General features: G+C 34.8%; 1 protein-coding gene across 30 annotated transcripts in view; it reads left to right on the top strand.

Moving 5' to 3' along the window:
• Map2 (microtubule associated protein 2) overlaps positions 1–19,115 on the top strand; it is a 291,958-nt gene that overhangs the window by 262,252 nt on the left and 10,591 nt on the right. For 12 of the 30 annotated variants that reach the window (XM_058585200.1, XM_058585196.1, XM_058585197.1 and 9 more), the window contains 4 exons: positions 3,512–3,682; positions 4,632–4,779; positions 7,235–7,575; positions 15,941–16,033. In XM_058585200.1, coding sequence (XP_058441183.1) covers positions 3,512–3,682; positions 4,632–4,779; positions 7,235–7,575; positions 15,941–16,033 — 753 coding nt within the window. The remainder of the gene's footprint in view (positions 1–3,511; positions 3,683–4,631; positions 4,780–7,234; positions 7,576–15,940; positions 16,034–19,115) is intronic. The other 18 variants (XM_058585223.1, XM_058585210.1, XM_058585218.1 and 15 more) reach the window with 3 other exon arrangements.

The raw sequence follows: 19,115 nt of genomic DNA, 5'->3' as shown, positions 1-19,115 counted from the left end.
GGGCTACTAATGAAACCCTAAAATTACAATAATTTGAAGGATGTTAATTAGAAACTTATCTCAACATTCTTGGTCTTGCAATCATATGTGATATTTAAATCACAATTATTAGTGTGACCTTCTAAAAACTGATAAGATTTTAGACTTCTATTTTTTGTTTATTGTGAAAAATAGTGCTTCATTTCCAACAATGGCAAAACTTTTGATAATTATCTTGAAAGAGGGTCTTTGCTGAAGGAAAATATTTTATTTTTATATAAATGTTTGCAGACATGTTCCTAAAGCATGGAAGCTAACAGAATGCCTATATTGCTTTGGCAAATATCTTTATTTTTTAGCACAATGTGATTTTAATATTTGTATCTCTTTATCTTCTTTTCTGACAGAGAACTATGAGTTGTCACATCCAAATCTAGAATATTTATTATCTCTATATTCTTTTTCTTCCTATGCTTTAATGTTTTAAAAAATAAAGGGAGTGGTAAAAATTTTATATCATAATTTAGTTATGAAAATTAGATATAGTAATTTTATAAAACAGTACATGGTAGATTGCTTAGAACACATTGTTCATTCAATAAATAACAATAATTGTTAGTCATTATTTTTGTTATTATTTAAAAGCTGACACTATCAGAAGCAGATATAGAAAAAAACAAGTCTAAGTTTTTCTCCTTTAGGAAAAAAATTGTAAGTGGCATTGTTTGGACAACTTTTAGAAAACTTTCAAATCCCTTAGTCTGCAAATAACTCGCTAGGATAAACATGTATATACTTTTGCTTGGGACAGAAATTATATACATTATCTGACAGAAAACTAATTTATTTTTCAATTGTAAACACCCATCTTACCTTTCTGAAGAAGAGAGATAAATCTGTCATTTTATTTTTTCTCATTCATCATCCTCTTTTTTCCCACCTAATAATACTTCATCCTCTTTTTTTTTTTTTTTTTTTTTTGTGGTGCTGGGGTTTGAACCCAGGGCCCTGTGCATGTGAGGTTTCCTATCAACTGACCTATCTCCCCAGCCCCTCTCATCCTCTTCTTAAAACCCCAAGATTAACTTCCATTTATCTCTGATATTCAGTACATGCATCAAAACAATTGTGATTTGTTGCTTGTTCTTATTATGAACCTGGCCCACCCTTTATTTCATTTGGTTTTCTGGTGGTGGTGGTAATTGCTAACACTCTTAGTTGACTTTCTTAATTAGGGGCAATCCAACTACTTCCTCCTCCTTTCCTGGATCACATTTTCAAAACTCAGTCTTTTGTGGGTAGGATCAATCATAAAAGAACGACTTTTGTAGACCCAATTACACTTCCCACTCAAGGTACTCAGTCTGCAAAGAAGTGATTTGTGCAATCTGTGCATGCTTATGTCTCTGTTAAAGTAGCTGTGGAGGCTAAAACTTAAAAATTGCAGCTTCCTCTGCTATTTTTGTAAGAGCTGAATGAAATTAATTATTTAAAGATATTAATCTCCTTGATTTTGTAATTCTTCTCTGTACTCTTAAGACTCTCTCAGGAGACATGTGGCCTGCCAACACCACTGTCTCCAAAAGTCACTCATCCAACCCACTCAAACTTGCAGACCCCTCAGGTACTATCAACAGCTATATATTAAGTCTTGTGGATTTTGTGAGGCATCTCTTCAGTGCTACCTTTCCTTTTTAGAATTTTTAGCTTTACAGAGTGACTTCTGTACATAAAAAAATCTTGATAATTCTGTACTAGAAGTTGATCCCCAATTTGTGTTTCACTCATAAAATGAGCTTGTTATATATAAACTGAACAATTTTTTTCTGATGAATTCAATGTAGCAGATAACTGAAAATAAATTTTCTCAATCTTTAAAATAATATTTTCTATTACCAGTCCCCAAACACGTACTCAAGTTCTTAAATGTAATCAAGATATGGATTGTGTGTACACCTTCATTGTGTTGAGTAGAGGAACAATTTCAACAGACTCTTAAGGTATTTTCCAAATGTGGTGCTATTGTGGGACCTATGGATTTATTGGAGACCTTGCACATCAAATTCGTAAAGAATATTTTATCCATATTCTCATAAATGAAATACCTATATATAAAAATCATTTTAAAATAACCCAAAATATATCTACTTAGCATCATACTTTAAATTGATATAAGGGGTTTTGCTAATTACCATTGTAATATTCTTCCTATGTTAAGGCTTATTTTTTAAAAATATATTTATTGGCAGTACATCCTTGAAAAGTGGGATTTATGATTTAGGGGTTCTTACTGCAATCTCTGGTAGTGATTTCACTTACAAGAATACTGGCAGTTAATAATTTCTAGGGTTAATAATTTCATAGCTCAGTTGGTAGTGCTTGCCTCACGGCACAAGGCCCTGGGTTCAATCCCCAGCACCACACACACACACACACACACACACACACACACAAATTCCAAACAGTTGGCCATTGTGCCAACTCTCACTCACTCATCAGATGAGAAGACCCTTGGGGATTCTATTTCCTCATTCTTCCAGAAGTCACAGAAGCAGAAGTTACTTTAATGTGCACTTTTACAGTAAATTCACTGAAAATAATATACTTTACAAATGTAATTATAAATGTATGACTGCATAATTGCACAGTGGAAGTTGTTTCCACAAACTTTCTAAAATTGGCTCCTCAGAATAACACAAGTCTCTTTCAGAGACAAGAACACCTTGAAACTGTGTTCTTTTCCTGAACTATTTACTCAGAAGATAGGTGGCTACACAGCTTTGGAGGGCTTCCCATGTCTCTACCCACCAAGAGTAACCCACACCAAACAAGTGTGCTCATATTTTGTTTCTTTGTTTGTTTGTTTGTTTCAGAGCCAAACTCTATCCTTAAACAGTGGGAGATTTCAACATCAGCATCCTTCTTCTGGGAAGGGTCCCTCTTATCTCTCTTTCATGAGGTTGATTACATTTTCACTTCAAGGCAGATCTTTGGTTTCTCTGTGTAAAGTTATGAAATTACAAATTTCTGTATTAAATCAAACACAATTCTTTGCTCTCAGAATTTCACAAAGCTAGGTCCTCCATATTTGAGCAGTATCATTCTTTCTTCTCTCCTCCCATCCATCTACCTACTTACCATTTATTGAACAATCATTCTTGTGCCTCTATTATGTACCAACCATAAATAATCTCAATATTTGAAAGTAGAGGAAAGCAAATAACATAAATCCTGTTCTAGTCCTGATGAATATAAAATCAAAGCATTATGTTTATGTTAATAACAATAGACATTTTTTAAATAAATACTGTTGAGTTAGTTCCAGCCTAGGTGTTCACTGAAAATCCCTCATTATCATATAAGTATACATCTCCATTATTGCTTTTAATCATTTATCTTGTGTTTTTATTAAAAGTAGACATTTAATTTCTTATATGTTTGTATGTGTGGGATTATTTTTTTTCCTTTTCCTTCATACTTTGGTTTATTTTGTACCTTTTTTGTTTGTTTGTTTGTTTTCTTTCATGGCTAGAATTCTACCTTGTCAAAGATTCCTGCTTCACAGGGTAGCACAAAGTCCCCAAGATACAGCTCAGCTTGCCCTAGCACGACCAAAAGGGCTACATTTTCTGACAGTTTTTTAATACAGCCCACCTCAGCAGGCTCCACAGACCGTTTGCCACACTCAGAATCAGGGAACAAGGTAAGGCAGCAAGTCAATAAAAGGTGCAGAAAGGAATAAATTGGGAAGATTATATGACATAATTCAGGAAATGTGTGAAAGCAAAGATGTAAAATTTTTAAGTATTTGACATATAAATGGTAGATCCTGTTAAATACAATTGAAAAAATGTAATAAATGGCTTACTAGTAAAAGAAAAATGTTCCTTTTTCTAAATATACTGTCCATTATTATTTATTATTTATTTGATTATCTTATAAAAATTAAATACAAACTAACAAAGCAAAACTCAATCTATTAAATGTAATATGACATGTGATAGACAATGTTATATATTCTAATAACAAAAACTGTGTCATATGTAATATAGTAGACTGTTTAGACTTACCACCAACACATTAGGGTTTAATATCCCCTCTGAAAACTGTGAACTTTGTGATTTTGAAAAAAAAAAATTACATTAACTCATTAAACCTGTTCTCTTAACTTTAATATGTGCATAATATTTTGTGATGAAAATGAAACCATAAATGGATGTGATATGCTAGAGTTCCTGTCTTATATGCGCACAATATATGGTGGTGGTCTTTCTTGGGAATATTATGCATTCCATACCCTCTGCCAGTCCTTTCAAATTTTATCATGCTAAAGAAGATTTTTCAGTAAAATTAGCAACTTACTGAAGATTGCTTGAGTAAATTTGTTTTAGACATATTATCTTTTAGAACTTGAACTTGACATTAGTTTTTAGAGTTAACTCCAAAATAACTTATTTTCATAAAACATCTGGACAAATATGAACTCTTTTTTAGTTTTAAAGTAGAAATGCTTATGTGGGATTTGGTAGTGCATACTAAAAGAAATAGGTCTATCAGTACAGCAGGAAAAATAACCCAAATGATGTAATCACTTCTCATAATTAAAATAAAAATTCCCAAGAAGGCAATGTCTGTTTGTTTTCCCAAATCAGGATGGAGTAACCAAGAGCCCAGAAAAGCGCTCTTCTCTCCCGAGACCTTCCTCCATTCTGCCTCCTCGCCGAGGAGTATCAGGAGACAGAGATGAGAATTCCTTCTCTCTCAACAGTTCCATCTCCTCTTCAGCGCGGCGGACCACTAGTAGGTTTATTTTGGGTTTGGCTTTCTTTTTAATCATTTTTAAAATATCCTTTAAGTAAAAAAGAGCTTACTGTGTATTTATATTTTACAGTGCTCAAATAAACATGCATTAAGAACAGATGATCTTTGTCCTAAGAATCAGAAAATTCTTGCTTATAGATGGTTCCAGAATACCAGAAGACAATCGATAGAGGAAATATGAACTAATTAGCTTCTTATCTATTAACTAATATTGAGATAAAGTCATTTTTCTAAGAATACATTTTTGTCTCTTGTTTCAAATTTAGGGAAAAAAAAAAAGAAAATTCTAAAGAAGTAATTAAAAGAGGGGTTGGGATTGTAACTCAGTGGCAGAGCGCTTGCCTAGCATGTGTGAGGCACTGGGTTTGATCCTCAGCACCACATAAAAATAAATAAAATAAAGGTACTGTATCCATCTAGAACTTTAAAAATATTTTTAAAAATAATAATAATAAAGAAGTAATGAAGAGAGAAAAACAGCAGGAATTTTAAAAATATACATCTATATGGACTGAACACTCATTAGAATTCCAAGTCCTAAAATTTAAGTGGAAAGTCAAAAATCAAAACCCACAATCTTGCGCAATTTGTTAAGAATTTGTATTCCAAATGAACAGTAAGCATAGCATGTTCTGTGCCAATAGCTTCAATTCCTTTAAATTGATAGCACAGGATGACAATTATAACAATTTATGTAATGCCCAATCATTACATATTTATAGGTTATAGCAAAACATGGATTCAAATTATTTTCCTAAACATTTTTCTGTTACAACAAAAAAGCTGCCATTTACTAAGCACATATAGATGCAAGGCTCTCAAGATACGTTTTTACTCAAATTAGTTAACAATGCTGATGGTTAGGTATTAATAATCTCAATTCAAATGATAAGAAAACTGACCATATAGGGAAGATATCTTGCCTAATGCTACACAGCTAGTAAATGGTTGAATTTGGTCTTCAGTCCACTAGTAACTTCACAACTTGTCCTCTTAATGTTGTCTCTTCATTGTTTTTTTGAGGAAATAGTATTAGAGAATACTCCGTAGAATCACTTGAATCATATCTCTGTCATTTAGATACCATTATAAAATGATAGAGATTGCTACCACTATCACATTATAGTTGATTTCATCACTTGGTTTATTAAATATTTAATATTAATTGGCCAATTTCAAATTTTATTATTTTACATGAAATGTTTTTGCCTACAATAGAACAATTGTGCCCAACACCATTTAGTTTCATGAAATATTAGCATCCTTTGAAATCTTTGTTACATTTTGACCTCACCAGAACTCTTTTTTACCATAGCAAAAATTAATTATTCAAATAATAAACTAGCAATAAGGGCATCTAAGTGTTTGTAATGTCCAGGGAAGAGACTGTTACTCCAAATATCTGAAGTTGAGATTGTGCATCAACAGCAGCTTCAAGGATGATGAGACAAGACAAGGCACCAAGTACTCCCTAAAGGAGCATCTTGAATGCTTGTATGTGTTGCCATGGAAGCAAAATGGCACTTTCTCCATAAATCCACTTCCTCAAACCACTGTGCTCTGCCTTTTAAAATATATCCCCATATACATTGCTTTTTAAAATGTTCTGAACCAGTGCTGTTTTGAATTTCTAGTTTCATTTGTGTTCACATGCATATTTGGTAATAAGTATTATTCTATTACTTCATTGTAGTATTTGGTAATAAGCATAGCTGATACCCTGATAATCTAAGGACATTGGGCCTATCTTAGCTCTACATAGCAGGAGCAAAAAAAGGAAAGGAGTAAACTAATAAAATTCAACTGAGCTCAACTTAAAGCAAAGAAATTCATCTCCAAAAATCCTGTGTAATTAACAGTACAGGTTTATTAATTTGATTATAAGCTGTCAAACTAGTGATGAAAGCAGAGGAGAAATATACCACCAAACACTAGGCTCACTGTGACTACATTCTTGGAACAACCAAGTTTTCTAGAGATCAATAGATCTTTTTTAGTATGAAGCACTGAGATAAGTTTCCTTACAAAGGGAATAAATTATATACTTGAACAATGTCTGACAGCTTTCAATAAATGCAAAATTCACAGTGCTCCTCCACATAAGCTGAGGGAGAGACCTTGAAACATGATTCTGTGAACATCTTTCTAAACAGGCTAAATCTATGTGATATAAATACCGACTTCTATGTTTTATATATACCCAGATCTCAGAAAGAATCTACTGAAGGAATGAATGGTCCCCATGCCTTTCAGAATCTTTAGTTAACAGGAATCCGCATACCAAGTTAATTGTGTGCCAGCTAAAGGCAGTCTATATGCCTTAACAACCATAAAAGTAGAAAATAATTTTTTGACACATGAGCTCTAACTATCTGTGGGACAAAGGATGTCTTGAGAACTTTCTAATGCTGTGGTTTGTTGTGTATTAATACAGGGTCAGAGCCAATTCGCAGAGCAGGGAAAAGTGGCACCTCAACACCCACTACCCCTGGATCAACTGCTATCACTCCTGGCACCCCACCAAGCTACTCTTCACGCACCCCAGGCACTCCTGGAACCCCCAGCTACCCCAGAACTCCTCACACACCAGGAACCCCCAAGTCTGCCATTCTGGTGCCCAGTGAGAAGAAAGTCGCCATCATTCGCACTCCTCCCAAATCTCCTGCCACTCCCAAGCAGCTTCGGCTTATTAACCAACCACTGCCAGACCTGAAGAATGTCAAATCCAAAATCGGATCAACAGACAACATCAAATACCAGCCTAAAGGGGGGCAGGTAAGAATTGCATGGACACATATTTGCTGCCAGAAATAAAATCCCATTCATTATTATATCACCTTCCTCAGGTTATGAACTCACAGTTCTTAAAATGCACAGGAGTTGGAGGTGTTACAGAGTTACTGATTATATTTTATTGCTGAATCTGGGCCTTTCTGAGAGAGCTAGCTTATAAAATATAATGAAAATCACATGATACATCTTTTCCTTCTGGTCACTATTGGATAACAATTGGTTTAACCATATAGGATATTTTAGTTGATTACCTAACAGATCTTTCCTGAATGTATCTTTATGGCTTTGTGGATTTAAATTTAAGAGATTGAAGTTACTACTCTTCCCCTCCTCCTCCTCCTCCTCCTCCTCCTCCTCCTCCTCCTCCTTCTTTTGTTCTTTTTAGATATACATGACAGTAGAGTGTATTTTGACATATACCTATATGGAGTATAACTTATTAGGATCCCATTCCTGTGGTTGTACATGGTGTGGAGTTTCACTGGTATTGTATTCATATATGAACATAGGAAATTAAGTTACATTTCTGATATGGATTTGAGTTTTTTATTTTGGATCCTGACCATGAGCTCATCTTACTATCTTTCAGTGATTCCAATTGAATCTCTTTCCTTTTTCCCCAAGGATTGTCTATGATATCTTTTACCATTTTCTTATGTTTCCTCCAAATTCAGAGCATGGTTCACCCACTTACTTCTTTGCCTAATATTGCCTACGTATTAACAAAGGCCATGTATTTATGTTGATAAGGAATAGACAGCTCTATATAATCATTATGAATAAAATTGTAACATTGGAACTTCTACTTAAAATTAACTGTATTGAATAGTGTTTTTAGCATGTTAAACCAGATGGTTTGACTGGAATTTTATAGCTCCTACTTTATAGAATGACTAGAAAGAAAATTGATGGTAGGGCTCCAAAGAAATTATCAGGATAATATGTTAAAGACTTTTATTATCCAATTGAGCATCTATAAATGCATAGTTAAAGAAATCAAAGCTATCAGCATGTGAGTCCCAATTATCATAGAGTATTTCAATGAAAATTGGCCTATCCAGAATCATTGAGAAAGGCACAGTGTTATGATTTGGATCTGGAATGTCCTTCAAAAGCTCATGTGTTGAAGGTTTTATCCCCAATACAGCAATGTCCAGGGGGAAGTGATTTGATCATGAGAGTTCTAACCTCATCTTTGGATTGGCCTATTTGATTGATGAATAATTTAAATCGACTACTGGGAGGTGGAGGAAACTGTGTGCAGGTGCAGCATGTTTGGAGGAAGTAGATCATTGAGGGCATGTCCTCAGGGACTGTGTCTTGTCCCTGGCCCATTCTTTTCTCTATGCTTTATGATTGTTATGAGTTGAGCAGCTTTTGTCTGTGGTGCCCTTCTACCATGATGTTCTGCCTTACCTCAAGCCCAAAGCAATGGAGCCAGATGACCATGGACTGACCTCTGGAACTGTGAGCCAAAATAAACTTTCCCTTATTTAAGTTGTTTGTTAGGAATTTTGGTCATAGCAATGAAAAGGGGTGCTTTCTGCAGGAGCCAGATTTTGTAATAGCAATATGTGGGAACCCATTAATTTCCCAAATCCAGAAACTTTATTATTTTCCACCAATATGAACATTTATTGCTCTTCTGTATGTGTAGGTCTTGTGATGATAGCCCTTTAGCTTTTTGTTGAAGCCCAATTTTCAATTACTAGAGAGGCTGTGCTTATTGGTTCAGTTCAATGATGCCAATCAATGCCTAATGGAATAGATAAGCTAGTTGAAGATATGATGAGCTTTATAGAATTCAATAAAATTAATCTTGTCAGCTGAAAAAAATCATTTTACTGGAAAGAACATATGCAGTCATGGTTTCACTGTAGATAATATGGTTCATTTAACTCAAGTTATAGATAAAACTATCTTAAATGTACTAATTTGAAACTATCTCTATTTAGTTAGCTCCTCAATCTACATTAATTCTAAATTTTCAACTAATATTAGCTTTTTAAGAATAAAGATACTTGGATTAAATAGCTATATGATAAGAACTATCTCTAAACATGTAGTTTTTAAGAAATTAGGCAACAATTGGATGAATGCTTTTTACCTTTCCTATGAATTAGCTTTTTTAGAAGTACTTTGATATATGTGGAATAATCCTATGTGTTTTGGCAGGTTTGTTGCTTTTTCACCCCATCAGCTTATGAAGATCAATATTTAAAAAGCACAACTAATGTACCTTTGTAATAATTGAACATTATAAATGAAGCCATTTCACGGTGTTTGTTTTCATTTACTGCTCATTGCCTAGTTCATGATCTTTTCAAGGCCATGTCTGTGGTTTGACCGATTACTTTGTAAACTATATATTTTTGCTTTATTCATAATCATAGTCAGCCATACTCAGGTCAGTGAGGCTAACAAGAGTGGTTAGCAACATACTTTTGTTTAAGGAAAGAGCAATGACCATCTTTTATGTAAAGATACATCCTTATGTAAAGATTATGCATCCTTATGTAAAGATTGTTCCCAGTGTTGCTCTAGCTTTGAAAAAAAAAAAAAACTCTATAGATAAATCCATTAGACTAGAACCTAGGAAAAATATTATTACATTCTAGAAAACAAAGCAGTCTGGTTTCTCTCTCTTTCAATTCTTATGGATTCACTGAATTAATTAAAAGATGTTAGAGGTCAAAGATATTCATCTCCTAATTCAACCCTCACATTTTACAGAGTAAGAAACAGAAGTAAGTCTTCACGTTACCCACACCTTGCATGGATAACTTTTAATATCTTTTCATGGCTGAGCTACAAAGTCAGAGACTGTAATTTTTATTTAATGAATAATTAATCACCAGTCTGTAAAAATATGTAATTTAGATACCTTAGTCATTTTTGTTTGCTGTAACTTTTGTTACATGACATGGAAATGGCAGTTTTATTTAACAGCACCTCCTGTGCAGGTTTTTGTAATCATGTGACAGAATTTTGAGGCTTCTGAACTTTAATGATATTTTAATGAAATAACAATGCAAATAATATTATATTGATACTCTATGGAAATATATGTTGTATTGGTATACTACATAAATTTGAAAAGTACGTTGATTTTTTTCATATTTCATATTTGTTATATACCAATACAACATCTACTTAACCATTTATTCAACGAGGATAACCTCACCTCAAAATTCTATTATATGATTGAAAAATAAAAACCTTGGCACAGAAAGCTCTTTTAAATTACTATTTTCACATGCTGTGGCAAAAATTACAGCAAACAAAAATGACTAAGGTATATAAAATTATATGTTCTATAGATAAGTGGTTAATTATTCATTAAATACAATGAATGAACAAATGAACGACTGTGCACCATGTTATGTTGTAGATAACTGGGAATACAGCAATAAACAAAGCAGTCAAAAATTCCTGACATTCTTGCCTTCATGGAATTAATGATGTAGGAGGAAATGCAAACAAAGAAAAATGATGTCAGAAAAATATGTTAAAAAGAGTACACAGGAAAAAACACAAAGCTAAGGAAGAGGCTTGAGATATGTTGAGGGGAAATTGCATTTCTGATAGTATGACTAGGAAATGCCTGAGCAAGTGATATTTGAATGGAAACTCGAAGGAAGTGAAGGAATAAACCACTTGGTAACTCAGGAAAAAGTGTTTCAGGTGGGGAAAACCATAAATGCAAAGGCCCTGAGGTAGAAGCGAGCCTAGAATGTTCTGGAACAGCAAGGACATCAGTATAACTGATGCAGCATGGATCTTTGAGAGTAGAAAGCTCACACTACTTTAAACTCTTAAATGCAGGATTCTACTAAGTATGACAGTATTTTTCCATTACAAATCATCAAAAAAACATGCAGTTAGGTATTCTAAGAGTCTATAAATGCTTGTGCGACAAAATGTAAGCTGAAGTTGGGTTTAAAAAAAAAAAAGCAGTATTTCTGAAACAGGAGCTTAAATTGGAGAAGAGGGAGTGATAAAGAAGGAAAGAAAAAATACAATCAGTGAAATATAGACTGGAATTTTTTGTATTTTCTTTAAAAGTTTTAGGCATTATCCTCAGACACTTGTAGGGCTTTTACATGCTAATTGAATAGTTTATTTTTAATTTTATATTCAAGTAAGAAAACAGAATTAATTCTGGAGGCACATATTACATTATAGCAAAACAAGATATTTACCTATTATATTAAATCATGAGTTACCACTGGGAATACCTACAATTAACATATAGATACATTTATAAAATATAAAACTTAAGATAAAAAGATTGACTGTTTTTATTCACGTGTCTCTTCTTTCACCAAGCTTTACCAAGACCACTGGGTGCCCTATGACAAAGGGGGAATGGGAAACATCAGGCATGGTCCCTGCCATCTAGGCAAACTGGAAGGTTTTTGTTTTGTCTTGTTTTCTGTTCTCCCCTATTGTCTTGCCCTTATTTAATTTTAAGATATTTCCAAGCCAATTCTTTTCATCTCCTTAGGGCTACAATAGTGCTAAAGAAGAGGATTAATATGAAGTTTAAAATCTTGTCAGTCAACCCAGCATGGAAAAGAAAGAAAAAAAAGGCTTGTCACTGAAAATTCCTTACATTATATTGACAGAGTTTATTTTACTTATTGTTTTATAGTTTATCAAATTCATTTATCTCAAAATGGGGTCTATAAGCTTACTAAACAGTAAGAGAGATTTGTTCTTTCTTGCACATCATTTTTTTTTTTTTTTGTCTTCCTATCCTTTCCAAGAGTGACCCCATTTTAGGGGGTAGTTTTTATAAAGGAACAATTAAACAGAGGTAGAAAAACAGTACAGTGACTGATCATTTCAATAGAATTATCATGATAAAATCCTGCTAGAGTCACCAAGGAATATCCAGAAGGTAACTGCAATGTTCTTTTCTAGCATGGTGGAAGATCAGATAGAATTAGTAAAAGTTTAAATAATTCGGATTAATTTTCAATTGCTTTAACCCATACAACTATTAACTTATACAACTTTTCAAGCTTATATGAGGATTATGTGAATGAACAGTCAATCAATCATGCAAGTGAATTACCAACATTCGGATAAAACCCATGAGTCTAAAATCCTTTTTTGCCAGCCACTTCTTGGAATTACTGATTAGGCTGCCCCTAGAAGGATGATCTGTTAGACTCAACTTGGAATGTGGGCATTCTAGACAGAGATAACATAAAGAACACATGGGGTTGAAGTACAAAATGTAAATAAGACCCTTAAAGTATGAAATGGAATGTAGTCTGGACAAAATACAAAGTATAAAGAGTATAACAGGAAAGAAGATCCAAAAAATCAAAGCTGCTAAGAATTCTGGTTGCCATACTAAGAAGTTTTGATGCACTAATAAGCAATGAGGAGTTTAGAGGAATTTGAGTACTGAAGAGCTTTAAGAAGATGATGCAATTGATTGATATATTATTTTTCTTCTGTTGTGAAGTGTGCAGAAGAAAAGATCATCATACTCTTCCAAGTCACTCCATTTCATGTTAATAATGCAAGTAAATTTTTAGTTGAAATAAATTGAGAAAGATTAAAATGCAGTTTAGAGATATTCTTGAGTAATTGTTATTCCATTTTTTTTCTTGCATACCATGAGCGTAGAAAATGTGTTTGTCAAATAGAAGTTTGCTATATTTTTTCCTAGATAATCTCCAAGACGTTAAAATGATTTTTGCTTGACATAGGCTTGTAGGGGAAGAAAAGGGATTTTCTGAACTGAAAATTCCTTCTCATAAAACTATATTTTTATTTAGACCCATCCATAAAACCCAGAAAGTTAAAACTCAGCTCTTTGATTTTAAAAGACTGATCTGAAATATGGCTCTTTCATAGCAGCCACCTATGTTTCTATTGCATGGAATGACTTCTGAAAACTCCTGTTATTTGTGGGATTAATGCTAAGGTGTCAATTATTTTTAAATGACCCAAGAGATCTTTAGTGAGAAGTAATTTGTAATTTTTCTAAGACATAAATAAGAGTCATAAGGAATAAGTGGATACTCAGATCTAAGTTGTCACACTAGAGCTTAAATCTTGGTAAATATCAAGTGTCCTCTGTCCAAAGTGGTTTTGTTTCCCTCCCCTCAACCATTAAGCAAGTTGTTGAATGAAGGTCTAAATGGACCATTTATATTTATTCTGTTATCCTTTGCCTTTAGATAAAATAATTCACTATTAAGTTATTACAATATAGGAGTTCAGAAAACATTTGCCATTAATGCACATCTGAGGTCTACTTCACATTACAGGATGAGCAGACATAGGCTGAGAAAGTCTGTCACCAAAAAAGGGCAGCTAGTTGTGTCCCAGGAAAGTATATAACTCTCTAGAAAATCTGGGGGAAATTAACAAAACTTAGCTTTTAAGTTTCAGGATTTTAGGATTCTAAATCATCTTTAAATAATGCTGGCAGTGTGACACTTTGGGATTGAATCATTAGTTTGGGAAATCATAAAAGTTGTCAAACAATTGATTAAATGTTAAAGTCAAAAACAGATTTATGCAACTGAATTTGGAATTTCCATGTTTGCCATAAGTGAATCTGATTTAGTGTTTGGCTTTGGATCACTTAGTAATGAGTCACTTGATTGGTACTCTCATGATTTCTAAATTAAAATTTATAAATGAAATATAAAATAAAATACTTTGTTTTCTCCAAGGCTTAGTGAAATGGCTCACAAGAACTGTTTCATTTCCAAAATAACTAGTTACTCATGGAGAATAATTTAAAGTATTATTATTAGATTTAATAAATCAATAATTATTTGTTTCCTGAAAATAATTTGTCTATGATGTTTTAAATGCAATGGTTTGTATTGGTCTAAAACTATGTGCATCTGCAGTTTAAGTGAAACTTTTACAATACAACACTTACAATGTTAGATATGGACTCTGTGATGTCCCCCACACATTTTAAGTTAAAAATTTTACCTTGCCCTAGAGAATACCCTAGTCATCTTGTCTTCTGAATTCAAATTTTGACAAGAGGCCCTTCCCTTAGGCTGCTAATGAGAGCTGTCAATGAAATTTCTCTGTAAGGGACAAGCTGTCTCGTCCATGTTAGACACGCACTGTGATTTCAGCTTTGCCTAGTTAAAAATAGTCAGGATTCAATGTCCTTTTGAATTTAAATTCTTTTCTGCAAATACCAAGAGATGTGTTAACATTCTTGGAGATGGCTGTACATCTAGTGAATTTGTTTTTTGTTTTTTGTTTTTTTTAATAGGAAGCTAAACTTTTTCCTAAAGTGTCAAAAATGTGATTTCTCTTTAGCTGTAGAGTGGGAGAAGAGAAGTAGCAGTAGCCAAAAACAAAACAAAACAAACAAGTAATAACAATAACAACTTTTCTTTTCATGTTTATCTATCCTTCAAAACATGCAGAATTCAAAAGACACATATAAAAAGCCACAAGATCACAGCTTTGTACATTATATTACACCGGAACAATGTCTTTCCAGGTCTGGATCTGCTACTGTCTTCAAAATACATGCATATTCTGAAAACAGAAATAAAGTACCTCACCTCTAATCTGCTGGGCCCACCCACAGCCTGGACCATGTATGACCCAATACAACACAGCTAACCAATGGGCCTTCGTTTCCTTACCTCTGGAAGTGGAAATGCTTCCATGAGGTCATCTATTGGTGATGATTGTTCTTGAGCAGTTGCCAGAAAGGGGACTCCAGAAGGCCATGGAGCCAAAACTATAAGAGAATTGTATAGTCCTTTTTAACAGAACAAGCCAGGAGTCTCTTTGTTGACCCAGGCTTTTTCCTCCAGGGCAAATGAGAACCCTGAAATCTTGACCTGCAGCCATGAGCCAGACCAATTGTGAGAGTGTGGATGAACAGATCAGGCAAGTCCAGTGGAGGAGATGATTAACAGTTGTGATGGCTAACACCGTGGGACCACTGGCTTGTCCTCTAGGATCCTGGGCTGAACCACAATGGACTATATACCACTCAGACCCAATGATGCTGACAAGATTGGCTGCCTCCCTATCACAGACAATCCAAGTCTATACAAGTTTTCTTTATCTGTCCCTCCAGTTTTTTCTAGATTATACCTGGGTACAACTGGAACATCTAAGGCTCTCTGGCATTTGTCCCTTGAGGGACAGAAAAAATAGGGGTTCATATTTACATGATTTAACTGCTCTTCTGTTCCAGTGTTAGTTTTTTCTCCTAAATAAATATGTACATGAAGGGAGTCTGGGGCCTTTTTGGAGCTATACATTCGGGTTTTCTCTACCCAGCATCTTAAAAGAAAAAATGCACAGTGAAGTTACATCCAATTCCTTTTAGGTTAGGATTTTAAACAAGAAGATCGATTTTAGCAAAGTTCAGTCAAGATGTGGTTCCAAGGATAACATCAAACATTCTGCTGGGGGCGGAAATGTAAGTAGAAGCTTCAATCAGAAAGCTGTCCTGATTGTGTGGAGCTACCTGCACAGCCGGCCCTCGGTTTCCTTTCCTCCCTCCCCCCAACACACTCCTCCCTTCTCACTGCTGTGCACTTGTCACCTGGTGTGGTAGTTTGTTAGCCTTGCATCATGGGTGATGGACTTCCCATCCTTTCCTGTAAGATCATCAGCGAATTTCTCACTTTGCATTGGAAAAGAAAACCTTGTCAGGATGCACATGGTTTTCCAGAGGATGGCAAATCCACTTTACTTACCAACTTGGTTTGCTGGCCTTTTTGTCTTCAAGGTATTTCCTCCTGCTGTCTCTATTTCCCTGAAAAAATCAGCTGGCTCATCCTTTTCCAGCTCCATTTAGATTACCCTTGAGACAAAGACTGAGAACACTTGAAAGTGCCCAAAGTATGTAATGTCAGCCTTCAGTCATTCATTATTCATGAGAGCAAGGATATCATTTGAATAGTACAGAACTGGCAAAGCGTGGTTCATCTATAATTCAGAGTGAAGGGATTCAAGTCTTAGTACACATTTACCTTGCTGGGATTTTCCCTGTCTCTTTCATTTAGTGGAAATGATGTTCTATGAAAGGAACTAAGAAATGAACCCCTATTTTCTTAAGAGTGGTTGAGGCAGAGTAAAAGGAGTCAGACAAACTCAAGCTTTAAAAAAAAATGTTTCTTCATAAAATAAGAATAACTTTTAAAAGGCAGATCATGCTAACTCTATTTTTTTAAATTTTTTATTGTTGGCTGTTCAAAACATTACATAGTTCTTGATATATCATATTTCACAATTTGATTCAAGTGGGTTATGAGCTCCCATTTTTACCCCATATACAGATTGCAGAATCACATCAGTTACACATCCATTGATTTACATATTGCCATACTAGTGTCTGTTGTATTCTGCTGCCTTTCCTATCCTCTACTATCCCCCCTCCCCTCCCCTCCCCTCCCCTCCCCTCCCCTCTTCTCTCTCTGCTCCCTCTACTGACATTCGTTTGTCCCCCTTATATTATTTTTCCCCTTCCCCTCACTTCCTCTTGTATGTACTTTTGTATAACTCTGAGGGTCTCCTTCCATTTCCATGCATTTTCCCTTCTCTTTCCCTTTCCCTCCCACCTCTCATCCCTGTTTAATGTTAATCTTCTTCTCATGCTCTTCGACCCTACTCTGTTCTTAGTTACTCTCCTTATATCAAAGAAGACATTTGGCATTTGTTTTTTAGGGATTGGCTAGCTTCACTTAGCATAATCTGCTCTAATGCCATCCATTTCCCTGTAAATTCTATGATTTTGTCATTTTTTAATTCAGAGTAATACTCCATTGTGTATAAATGCCACATTTTTTTTATCCATTCATCCATTGAAGGGCATCTAGGTTGGTTCCACAGTCTAGCTATTGTGAATTGTGCTGCTATGAACATCGATGTAGCAGTGTCCCTGTAGCATGATCTTTTTAGGTCTTTAGGGAATAGACCGAGAAGGGGAATAGCTGGGTCAAATGGTGGCTCCATTCCCAGCTTTCCAAGAAATCTCCATACTGCTTTCCAAATTGGCTGCACCAATTTGCAGTCCCACCAGCAATGTACAAGTGTACCCTTTTCCCCACATCCTCGCCAGCACTTGTTGTTGTTTGACTTCATAATGGCTGCCAATCTAACTGGAGTGAGATGGTATCTTAGGGTGGTTTTGATTTGCATTTCTCTGACAGCTAGAGATGGTGAGCATTTTTTCATGTACTTGTTGATTGATTGTATGTCCTCCTCTGAGAAATGTCTGTTCAGGTCCTTGGCCCATTTGTTGATTGGGTTGTTTGTTCTCTTATTGTCTAATTTTTTGAGTTCTTTGTATACTCTGGATATTAGGGCTCTATCTGAAGTGTGAGGAGTAAAGATTTGTTCCCAGGATGTAGGCTCTCTATTTACCTCTCTTATTGTATCTTTTGCTGAGAAAAAACTTTTTAGTTTGAGTAAGTCCCATTTGTTGATTCTAGTTATTAACTTTTGTGCTATGGGTGTCCTATTGAGGAATTTGGAGCCCGACCCCACAGTATGTAGATCGTAGCCAACTTTTTCTTCTATCAGACGGTGTGTCTCTGATTTGATATCAAGCTCCTTGATCCATTTTGAATTCACTTTTGTGCATGGCGAGAGAAAGGGATTCAGTTTCATTTTGTTGCATATGGATTTCCAGTTTTCCCAGCACCATTTGTTGAAGATGCTATCCTTCCTCCATTGCATGCTTTTAGCCCCTTTATCAAATATAAGGTAGTTGTAGTTTTGTGGATTGGTTTCTGTGTCCTCTATTCTGTACCATTGGTCCACCCACCTGTTTTGGTACCAGTACCATGCTGTTTTTGTTACTATTGCTCTGTAGTATAGTTTGAAGTCAGGTATCGCTATACCGCCTGATTCACACTTCCTGCTTAGCATTGTTTTTGCTATTCTGGGTCTTTTGTTTTTCCATATGAATTTCATGATTGCTTTCTCTATTTCTACAAGAAATGCCGTTGGGATTTTGATTGGCATTGCATTAAACCTATAGAGAACTTTTGGTAATATCGCCATTTTGATGATGTTAGTTCTGCCTATCCATGAACAGGGTATATTTTTCCATCTTCTAAGATCTTCTTCTATTTCTCTCTTTAGGGTTCTGTAGTTTTCATTGTATAAGTCTTTCACCTCTTTTGTTAGGTTGATTCCCAAGTATTTTATTTTTTTTGAAGATATTGTGAATGGAGTGGTTGTCCTCATTTCCATTTCAGAGGATTTGTCGCTGATATACAGGAATGCCTTTGATTTATGCGTGTTGATTTTATATCCTGCCACTTTGCTGAATTCATTTATTAGCTCTAATAGTTTCTTTGTAGACCCTTTTGGGTCTGCTAGGTATAGAATCATGTCATCTGCAAATAGTGATAATTTAAGTTCTTCTTTTCCTATTTTGATGCCTTTAATTTCTTTCGTCTGTCTAATTGCTCTGGCCAGTGTTTCGAGAACTATGTTGAACAGAAGTGGTGAGAGAGGGCATCCCTGTCTTGTTCCAGATTTTAGAGGGA

This window comes from Marmota monax, unplaced genomic scaffold (genome assembly GCF_021218885.2).
Source record: "Marmota monax isolate L192 unplaced genomic scaffold, Marmota_monax_Labrador192_F-V1.1 WCK01_AAM20220418_F8-fsc00136, whole genome shotgun sequence".
Taxonomy (NCBI): domain Eukaryota; kingdom Metazoa; phylum Chordata; class Mammalia; order Rodentia; family Sciuridae; genus Marmota; species Marmota monax.
The sequence above is the reverse complement of the archived record's forward strand: the minus strand, read 5'-3'. Positions and strand labels throughout refer to the sequence as shown.